The sequence below is a fragment of the Chanos chanos genome, chromosome 9 (assembly GCF_902362185.1).
Source record: "Chanos chanos chromosome 9, fChaCha1.1, whole genome shotgun sequence".
In the NCBI taxonomy this organism is placed as follows: Eukaryota; Metazoa; Chordata; class Actinopteri; order Gonorynchiformes; family Chanidae; genus Chanos; species Chanos chanos.
This window is the reverse complement of record NC_044503.1, coordinates 3,252,821-3,263,707: the sequence shown is the minus strand read 5'-3', so window position 1 is coordinate 3,263,707 and position 10,887 is coordinate 3,252,821. Positions and strand designations below refer to the sequence as shown.

Sequence of the window (10,887 nt, the reverse complement as noted above, 5' to 3'; positions counted from 1 at the left end):
CTCCCTGTCCAAGAATGGCACAGAAAGAGTACAATACACAACAGATCTCAAGTCTCCTTCTAGTCCTCACAGTCTGTCCTCAAATCGCCCCCTGCACTGTCCTATATCTGTCCTAACTAACTGTTCCCTACATTGTCCTATATCTGTCCTAAACTAACTGTCCCCTATACTGTCCTATATGTGTACTAGACTAACTGTCCCCTATACTGTCCTATGTGTACTAGACTAACTGCTCCCTATACTGTCTTACATCTGTACTAGACTAACTGTCCCCTATACTGTCCTATATGTGTACTAGACTAACTGCTCCCTATACTGTCTTACATCTGTACTAGACTAACTGCTCCCTATACTGTCTTACATCTGTACTAGACTAACTGTCCCCTATACTGTCTTATATCTGTACTAGACTAACTGTCCCCTATACTGTCTTATATCTGTACTAGACTAACTGTCCTCTATACTGTCTTATATCTGTACTAGACTAACTGTCCTCTATACTGTCTTATATCTGTACTAGACTAACTGTCCTCTATACTGTCTTATATCTGTACTAGACTAACTGTCCCCTATACTGTCTTATATCTGTACTAGACTAACTGTCCTCTATACTGTCTTATATCTGTACTAGACTAACTGCTCCCTATACTGTCTTATATCTGTACTAGACTAACTGCTCCCTACACTATCCTGGGTCTGCACTGTCTTGGTGAACTGCAGAACTACTGAAGTATCTCCTAAAGAAGACTTCAACTACTTTATTTTTGTACTGATGTACTCTGATATATTACGTTTGACTGCAAACAAAAACAAGCAGAACTGACTTGACAGATTAAATTAAATGCTGGATTTAATATAGTAAAGTCTTATTTAAAGGCATGTCACAGATATTAAGCGTGTTAACATCTGACCCAAGTACACAAAAGTATTACAACAAAACTTCTTCAAAGGATGCAACACAACACAAAGGAAAGAAACACAAACACACAGGACAAACACACACACAAAGACACATGTGCGCGTGCACACACACACAGTCACACACACACACACACACACGGACTCGGAGTTTTGTTTTTGTGTAGGTGGACTAATGTTTGTTCGCAGGCCTGATTGGTGAGGAGGAAATGCTGAGTCATGCAGGGTGAGACATGATGGAGACCAAGCATGGATTACACGATCGATTTTTATCTCTCTTTTCTTTTTTTTTCCTTCCTCGTCAATAAACGAGGACGGAAACGTCACACGCGGCCGGGGACGAGGCGTTCCCGTGCAGGACGACGCGAGATGTTCTTTTCAGAGGCGCCTGAGGTAGTCACGCTCCCGGGCGATTTGACACGTAAAAGGACATGGTAAAAAGAAAATGATTGACTTTAAAAACTTGACAGGCAAAGTCAGACCTGCTAAAAAAACCCTGCCTGGAAATTGACATGAGGTTGACACTGATAGAGTTCAGCTAAAAATCTGAGTCGTAAATCTGAGAGACTAAATTTTCTCTCTCCGGACTCTGTTGGATAACAGGAAAAACGGGGTGATTTTTTGGGGGGAAGGGGGGGGTTGAAAAGCGTGGCCTTGCTAAGGGTAAAAACAAAACATACCAGTCCAGGACCACCACCATCATCACCACTGCTCTACTCACCCCACACTGGGCAAAAAACACAAGAGATAACTCGAACCTTCTGGATTCTCACAACACAAGTCAGAGAAAACAGGTCATATTACAAATGCATTTGATCAAATTTCAAAAAGGTCAAAATGGTGAAAACATAGATAATGCTCTCATCAAAGCTCTCATCTCTAAGAGGTCACGGAACTGAGAAAATTAAATTCATCAGTCGATCCATGACAGGCAACTACTTACTGGCTCCAGTACCGAATGACGGTGCTGAATTTTGATTACATCAATGATGTGAGGAATTTATTAGTTTTCTGAGGGTGGTATTTTGCAGAGGGGTGCTCAGAAGCACCGAGGTGTAAAGTGGAATTGGGCATTTCGAGTTATCCAGGGTTGGAGATCTAGACTTTTTCTTTTTTGTTGTTGTTTTTTTTTTTCCTTCTCGCTCTACGGGGGAGGGGAGGTGACACTGCACTCTACTCCGAAACACACAGACAATGAGAGAAAGACACACTGCAGGCATTGACAGAAGGCTCACAGTTCTGGTCCGAATCTTCGATCAGGATGCGCAGTTTCTGCACACAGAGCTGCAGAGAGAGAGAGAGAGAGAGAGAGAGAGAGGGAAGAGAAGAAAGAGAGAGGGAGACCAGACAATTACTATCATGTTAAACCTTTCCACACCAGCTCCAGTTCATTAACCCGCTGTTCGGGGTCTACCGCCCTGTTTCTCAGGGGTTTGGGGTCTACCGCTCTGTTTCTCAGGGGTTTGGGGTCTACCACCCTGTTTCTCAGGGGTTTGCAAGCAGAAACACTGCCCAGTGCACGAGCAGATAAAAAAAAAAAACTGAGCCTTGGCAGCACAGTGGACACACTCAAATATACATTTCAGTTCTGAATTTGGCCTTTTCCTTCTTTAGAAGAGCAGGACAAAAAAAAAACCCCTCTCTAACTTAAAAACAAAAAAAAATCACAGAAATTTATCACTAGGCTACACAAAAAGGGCGAGAGATCACAGCTTGGATGTTAATGGACAAAGAAAGACAGATTTGTGATGACACTGGAGTGGAAAGGATTTTTAACCAACACACAGCATAGAGATAAAAACAGACAGAGGCTCCACTCAAACTCACCTGTATACTAGCACTGTGATTGGGCATTCCAGAGGACAGAGATATCAACACTGAGAAAAAGACATAAAAAAAAAAGAAGAACAAAAATACATAAACACAGCATTGGTCAGGAAATCTACACCCTATTACAAGACTGTTCACTGATCACATTTAATGACTAACAACACATTCTTATAACGTTATTACAACATCTTTTCAATTAATCAAACACAGATATTCAAGCATCACATACACTCACAACCTTCAACCCCAGAATAAGAGATTATGGAAAAATTCTTTTCATTTCCAGGTGACAGACATTTGTTTCCTGATGCATCATTCTACTGAGCTGACTGGACCAGAATGTGAATGACGAGTTCTAAATCACACTGTATCGGACATCGCATCACACCCTACAGTCAAATAAATGTGTGTGTGGATACAGCTGAATCTGATTCGACTGGCTGATGTGTATAAACAGGGGAATTAATGAGTTACTAACCTGCTATCACAGTGTTGACACACTCGTACAAAAGAGACATGGCAGAGGTACTGATGCCGAGAGAGAGAGAGAGAGAAAGAGAAAAAGAGAGAGTGAGAGTGTGTGTGTGTGAGACAGAGTGAGAGGAAGAGAGAGAGAGTGAGAGGAAGAGAGAGAGAGAGAGAGAGAGAGAGAGAGCGTGAGAGTGTGTGGGGGAGAGAGAGAGGAGGGGAGAGGGAGAGAGAGAGAGAGAGAGAGAGAGAGAGAGGGGGAGAAAAACAGTTATTTTCATTCTGGATGTGCGTAACTAATTAAAATGTTGTCTCTCAGTTGTGACTCATTGGTCCTGTGCTGTGACTCTCACCTGTGAATGAGGTTCGTCAAAGGCTCAATCAGCTTCTTCCCCAAACGAGGCTCCAGGGGAGTCAGAGCACCAAACTGTCGACACACACACACACACACTTATTACATGCTATCTGATGAACACAACCCACAAACATCTTGAAGAGGAAACGATATCTGATTTGATTAACAGTCTGGGACAGATGGTGCAGTATTCACACATTAATGTAAAATATAACCATTAAAAGAACAGACGGGAATAATCGGAGAGTCGCAATATCACCCACACATAACCCAATTGCCTAAAATCAGCCCCATGCGAAACCAAATCTGAACACATGCTGAACGCGCACAATTACTGAACGCAGTCCAACTCTGACGGAGCGGAGAGAAGCCCTCGACTGCACAGAGCAAGAAGTTCAAAACCAGAAGTATCGCACAAGACTGCTGATGTCTGAGGAGAACTGTGTGGGGAGTTTGGAGCTCACCAGTTTGATGATCTTGATGAGAACCCAGTTGTTGGTGGAGGAGGTCATGAGTTTGAAGAAGAGGGGGGCCAGGGACAGGTAGTTTTTGGGGTTTCTCCTGGCCAGCTCACAGATCACATTCACTGCCGCTGACTGAACCCCTACACACACACACACACGTTAAAAAACAAAACAAAAACAACAACAAAAAAAACAACCTACAGTCATTTGCATATGCACACCAGTTTGTGTGTGTGTTTATGTGTGTGTGTGTGTTTGTGTGTGTGCACGCGCACGTGTGTGTGTGCACGCGCACGTGTGTGTGCGTGTGTGTGTGTGTGTGCATATTCTGGTGGTACTGTGTGAACCACAAGTCTTCATCACAACATAAATAACCTCAGCAATGTAAATAAACTAAATGACCTCACGAGTGAGAACCTGTGCGTGTGTGTTCAAGTGCGCGCGAGTGTGAACGGTAAACTCACCAGGATCTGGATCTTCCAGTTTCTCTTTCAGTCTGGGGAATGCCGGTCGCAGGGACTCAGGATACTTGAGGAAAACTTTATACATGATCAGCACGGCCTTCTTACGGATGTATGGTTTAGTGTGAGACATCTGACAGAGAGAGAGAGAGAGAGACAGGCACACAGACAGAGAGAGAGAGAGAGAGAGAGAGAGAGAGAGAGAGAGAGACAGGCACACAGACAGAGAGACAGAGTAATGAGCACTGACTCATTTTCCCATAGGACCCTTAAATGAACTGCAATACATCTGCTCTGAGTCCTTCAGCAACACACACACACACACAGCTACACACACACACACACACACACACACACAGCTACACACAGTCAGACACACAGGTCTTGTTTTCCCAGGGCCATGTACTGTCTTGGTCATTAGAGATAAAAAACATCCGTCACACCGTTTGTCATTCATTCAGCTTCTGATGATGTAAACATGTGACGTGTGGACAAAGGAAAGGTGCTCACCAAAGTCATGATGTCATTAGCCAGGTCACGTGCTAGGTCAGGGGTCACGAAGCAGGAGAGACCAGTTAGAGCAACTCCTGTGTCATACTGGTTCGGACTGCTGAGATCCTGCAGAGGGCAGAGAGAGAGGGAGAGAGGGAGAGAGAGAAAAAAAAGAGAGGGGGACAGAGGGAGAGAGTGTGTCAGTTTAGTTTTGACAAACATTTACATCTGCAAGACGGGCGGTGAAAACTCGACAAAAGAGCGGCGTCACGTGACCCCACCTTGCGGATCTGATTGGTGGTTAACATGATGACATCCGTGCCCTCGTGAAAACACTGTGAGGCTGCGAGGTAGCCGATCCTCTGGAGGAGGGAAGAGAGAAAAAACAAAAAAACAGGAAAAACAGACACACTGAACATCAGTACAGCCCTAGGGCTACAGACATTCATCTAAAAGCATCAGGTCATGCCAGGTAAATACACAGAGAATTGTGTGTGTGTGTCTGTGTGTGTGTGTGGGTGTGTGTGGTGTATGTGTTTCTATCAGACCTTGTATGTGAATTTGGAGGAGCTCATGACCTCCACGATGTTAAAAGCAGCCCAGCTCACGTCGTAACCCAACATCTGCAACTGTACACAGAGAGAGAGAGAGCGAGAGAGAGAGAGAGAGAGAGGAAGAAAGAGAGAGAGGGGTTCAAAATTTGATTAGAGTAAGATTCAGTGGAGACCAATTAACCCAAAAAAAAGAGCCAGTTCTCCTATAAAGAGTCCACACTAATGTACATTCACTGGAGAGAAGACCTGAATCAACACAGACGCTAAAAACAATCACCGTGTCAATCAGGTGCATTTATCATTCTTCTCTAAAGGAAACACGTCTGAGGCGTGAGTGTGTGTGTGTGTGTGAGAGACAGAGACAGAGAGAGGGAGTTAGCAGTCTTACGTAGGTGAGTTTGCAGACAGCGTTGGCTTTGACAGCGATGTTGTCCTGTTTGAGCTCCTGTTTGATCTCGTCAATGCAGGTGGAGATGTATTTGGCCTGAGGAGGAAGAGACAGCGTCAGGAGACGTTCTTACACACACCTAAGGACGGGCATTTCAAGCAAAAATACTATTCCATATTCACTGAGAGCCGTTTGACCATTCAAAGACCATACACACACGAGAGAGAGAGAGAGACCCATTCACACTTTTCAAAAAACTTGGGCTCAACAGAATCCATGAAACTTCAAAAACCCTCGCCTTCGACAAAGCTGAGGGGAGGCATGTCTTTGGCTGTGGACAAAGCTGAGGGGAGGCATGTCTTTGGCTGTGGACAAAGCTGAGGGGAGGCATGTCTTTGGCTGTGGACAAAGCTGAGGGGAGGCATGTCTTTGGCTCTCATCTTTCAGATGAGGGCCGTCGTTTGCTCTGCACGTCTAACATCAGACTCACTTCTCCTGGTGACAAAGCTAGTCACTGACTGCTGATCTGTGGACAGACCACCTGCTGGGTGCTTCGGCCTCAAACGACTGTGCACAGTTGTGGAGGACTTACGATACGCCGGCTTCACCTGCCGGAGTTTGCAGCGCACTTCATTTTCGTTTATTATTTTGAAGGAGCTCTGCGCAACTTTTTGACGGCGGTGGTAGTCTTTGGCTTTGCATGTTTCTCCTGTTCGTACAGTAGCATTGAATCTCACAGCGCCACGGAGGTTTTACCAGCACCTGGTGGTAACATCTTCTTCTTCTTCTTCTCCTTCTTTTGTGGTTTGATGCTGGTGGCAAACAGCTTTTAGGTGCTTTAGCGGTAGTAACACATTACTTACTACCAGGCGCCGGTGAAAACAAGGGAAAAATATATTTTTTAAGACAAGACGATAGTCACATACACTATTCGATTCTTTATCATTTCATGACTATTTGAAAATCATGACCCATCCCTAACACACACACACACACGCACGCGCACACGCACACACGCAATCTCTAGTTCTGCTTTCTGTCCACTGAATTGTGAATATAAAATACAGCCCCAGGTCAGGTGGAGGGCTGGACAAATGGGAGTTTATTACATCCAACCTGCATGTCTCTGCTTGTGTGTGTGTGTGTGTGTGTGTGTTTGTCTTCAACTGCATGTCACATTAGCGGTTTCAAGGTTATACCTCGTCTGTTTGGCCCACTTTCAGTTCCCTTAAATATCATTTAAACCAGCACTGAAAATGATTCATTTCACACAAACTCTCCAACCGTGACTTCTGACACAAAGACGTGGAAAAATCTCTCTATTTTACTCCTTCATACACACATACACGCGCGCGCATACACACACACCAGCTGGTGTATTATGCAGCATGTTGGTCATGTGTGTCCAGTCATGAGACAGCACAGAGACAGAAGAAAAAGGAGGGAGCAGGCAGAGAGAGAGGGGGAGAGAGAGAGGGAGAGAGAGAGAGAGAGGGGGAGAGAGAGAGAGAGAGAGAGGGAGAGGGGAGAGGGAGGGTGGGATGGATTGAATTAAAACTGCTGCTTCCAGGAGACCCACTATAGGGCGCCTCATCCAAACTAACCCCTCTTAAAAAGCGGCCTTTCTCCAGCACTCTCATTCAATCAGTACTATGCTCAATTTCAGCAGATTTCGCCGACATGACCGGAATAGCTGCCACTGGGCTGCAGTTGACTCTTCTCCCCTCAGCTCTGCGAGGTGTGTGTGTGTGTGTATGTGAAGTACAAACACACACACACACACAGCCTCTGGTATGGAGGTCAACTGTCTCTTCCCCTGTCCGGTGACGAATTATCCACGCTGGCTCAACAAATCGCCATCCTGAGACACAAGGGAGCATTGAGCGCATTCATTTCTCGCATTCTGGCTCTAATGCAGGACTAACCAGATCAAATTTCACTCAAATTTCACACACACACACACACACACACCTCATGCACAAAACAAATAGAGAGGGCTTGTGTGAAACCACAGCGCCGAACACACGTATGCACGCGCACACACACGCACATGCACGGACTGAGCGTTCATTTAGGAGGATATGAATTTTTCAGGGAGCCGTCCGCTGTTGGCCGGGTAACAGACACTTAATCTGGGTGATTCGGTGTGGGTTACACAGGGAGAGAACGGTTCTGATGTCGGACTATAGAGATCCAGAGATAAAACAAGCCTGCAGAGCCAGGTACATGAAACCCACCGACGTCACGCGGGCTCCGGCCGTGGAAATAATGGTTTCTCAACGAAGTTTAGCACGTGTCAGACTGAAAAAGTCTGCCTTTTTTTTTTAAATTTCTTTTCTTTTTTTTTTTGGAGCTATGAAAGGGCATTGGGTAACCTCTTTTTACACACCCTGTGCAAATACAAATACAAGCCTGGACTCCATTTCTTCATCTACAGCCACACACACACACACACACAAGCGCGCGCCATGGATGCTATTCATAAGACAGGGGAATACAGGGCCTGAGAAACCCCAGGCAATGAGAGGATATCAGTACAACAGTGAAGACTAACTGCCTGGTTAGCAACGAAGACATCACAAAAGGGTGTGAGAGAGTTTCAGCTCATCTAGGGGGTTACTAGCATGGATTATGGTTTAACGGGTTGTCACCTTTTCGTAAACCAGCCTTTTAAGACCTCAGAAATTGGATTGAAGAGACAGATAAACATCACTTCTAAACACAACCGTCATTTCACCAGCCACAGTTGCCTCTACTGTCACTCTGCAATGCAGGTGGTACACCGAGAAGCGTGGCCCTAAAATATCACTCCCCCCCCCCCCCGCAACTAAAGTGCAATCATCCAGTGCACAGCGGAGCTGCCTCGCAAACGTTTCACCCTATGTTCACCTTGTAACAGCAGAAACAAGCGGCTATGTCCGAGCAGGAAGGAAGTTTGTTTTTTGCTTTTTTTTTTGTCGTGCAGATCTACATTTGTGATCTTTGCGTCATCATGAGTTTATCAGAGAATCAATCTAAACTACAATGTAGGCTACGCTCAAAGACTAAGAAAATAACCTGACGTTTTCCTCACAGGTGCAAGTTAGCTGAATGTTATGCAAACTGTCTAGAACACATTCGCCAGGTACATCTGATTACATTACGGTTTCTCATAAGGGCGAACGAAAATTAGCCGTGAATAACTTTGAATGACAAGAATAAAAGAGTAATCCGTGACTGTTTATCTCTGGGCTTGTGTCGGATGGAGGGATAGAGGGAGGGGTGTGGATGAGGCATCCTTGCGTTGGAGAGAGAGAGAGAGCGAGAGAGAGAGAAAATCAGCGTTGTCATTAAACACAGCGACAGAGGCCTACTGTAACATCAGGACATCACCTTAAAATACAGTCTTTAATTGTCCGTCAAATTTAATGCAATCTCCTATGACACACATTTACACGATAAGAAACTCGGTTGAATCCCTGTGTGAACTGCTTTTTACACGTATCATTCCAACTGATTAACCAGAACTAGCCACGGGTTTAGTCAGATGCAGCCAAGTGTCATGTACAATATTTGGGCTTTCGTATCTTTAGCACCTAGAAAGAAAACGTGCCTTGAAATGATCAGATTGCTATATTATAACATGGCGACATAGTGGGATAGTACGTTCTGTTCTGTCATTTAAACGGGGCCGAAAACATCAACCTGAATGTGTAGCCGGGGCGAACTAGCAAGTCCGCTAATTACCCATAGACTCATCGCTAGCTATGGTCGACGTGCAGTCTTAGCTTATCTTGCTAACAGAATCCTCGTTAACAGCTGTTTTATTGCACCGGTAGGTTAGTTAAAAATGGCATTGATGCCAGCAATACTAAAATCGGCTCTGGTTTATTCAGCCATGAAATACACATTCACACTGCGAAGCAGAAGCTTTTAGAATCACCTGACTGGCTAAGAGTTAGTTAGCTGTCAGTATTTAGTTTGAAAGCAGAAGCTAAGTCAAAAAGCTGGCACATTGACTGCTTGTACGAATCAATGCCCAATCATATGAAATGTACGAAATTGCCCGTTTTATTTTTCCAGAAAGCTTTGTCTAGCCGTCTTACCTCATCTTCCTTGTGATTCCTAATGCCACGTACTAAGTCTTGAAGGTTTTTGTCAAACATCCGATCAATGCTGCCTTTAACAATCTTCAAAGCCATGGTTGCAAGACTTCAGTCCAGCGTGGACCAAGCAGCAAACTGAGGCGTTTAAGGGTGCTGACCGGCCCGCTAAAACAGTGTTTCATCCACCCGAAATGCCGCCCTACGCCTGAAAATATCTCCTAACCCAGGGAAGCAGAGGCCAGATGGAGAGTCCTCAAACTGTGCAAAGACACTGGCAATCCTATCCGTCTAGGAAATGGCTGACAAAATGGCGTCTGAGTCAGCTGACTGCTTGTATTATAAGGGAATCTCTTGTTATGGGAACCGGTTAAAATAATGACAACACGGGATTTCTTGAATGTTGCTAATCAGAATCGATTACTGTCATCATTGCAAGATTACAAAACTGCGAAGTGCGATGGATGACCTTTGCAATTTAAGGAGGACGTAGATGGTTTGACATAACTAGCTATGGTCATTCGAGATATTTGCATAATCCAGTAGAGTTACTAAGTGTTTTCCGTTTTAATTAATCAGTTAATTGAATGTGGCTTTGTCCATGAGTCTTTTTCTTGCATTTCATCCAAGTCTGATGTCTTCCATATTTTCAGCTATTAATGAATCCATTTATTGAGATACATGAATGATTTTTGATAATTGTACGGAACGGCAGGTAATGTCACGTGGAAACACCTGTCTCTTAACACTTCAAATAACGAATTTGTAGAGTTTATCAAAAACGTCCTTAGGATATACTTCAGTTAGTTCAAAAACAGCTGGAAAAGCTTTGTACTCAGGTAAATGTACACGTGTGACTATAATTGTTCCTCTTC

The 10,887-nt window shown here is 44.5% G+C and overlaps 1 protein-coding gene across 3 annotated transcripts in view; it reads right to left on the bottom strand.

Annotated features, from left to right (window-relative positions):
- ap3d1 (adaptor related protein complex 3 subunit delta 1) overlaps positions 1-10,300 on the bottom strand; it is a 28,249-nt gene extending 17,949 nt beyond the window's left edge. For all 3 annotated transcript variants that reach the window (XM_030784384.1, XM_030784387.1, XM_030784385.1), the window contains exons 1-11: positions 10,016-10,300; positions 5,931-6,026; positions 5,537-5,617; positions 5,270-5,350; positions 5,007-5,114; positions 4,500-4,629; positions 4,036-4,175; positions 3,570-3,643; positions 3,227-3,276; positions 2,746-2,795; positions 2,154-2,202 (exon numbers count right to left, since the gene is read on the bottom strand). In XM_030784384.1, the coding sequence (XP_030640244.1) occupies positions 2,154-2,202; positions 2,746-2,795; positions 3,227-3,276; positions 3,570-3,643; positions 4,036-4,175; positions 4,500-4,629; positions 5,007-5,114; positions 5,270-5,350; positions 5,537-5,617; positions 5,931-6,026; positions 10,016-10,111 (955 nt within the window). In that variant the 5' untranslated portion in view covers positions 10,112-10,300. The remainder of the gene's footprint in view (positions 1-2,153; positions 2,203-2,745; positions 2,796-3,226; positions 3,277-3,569; positions 3,644-4,035; positions 4,176-4,499; positions 4,630-5,006; positions 5,115-5,269; positions 5,351-5,536; positions 5,618-5,930; positions 6,027-10,015) is intronic.
- Positions 10,301-10,887: the final 587 nt, after the last annotated feature.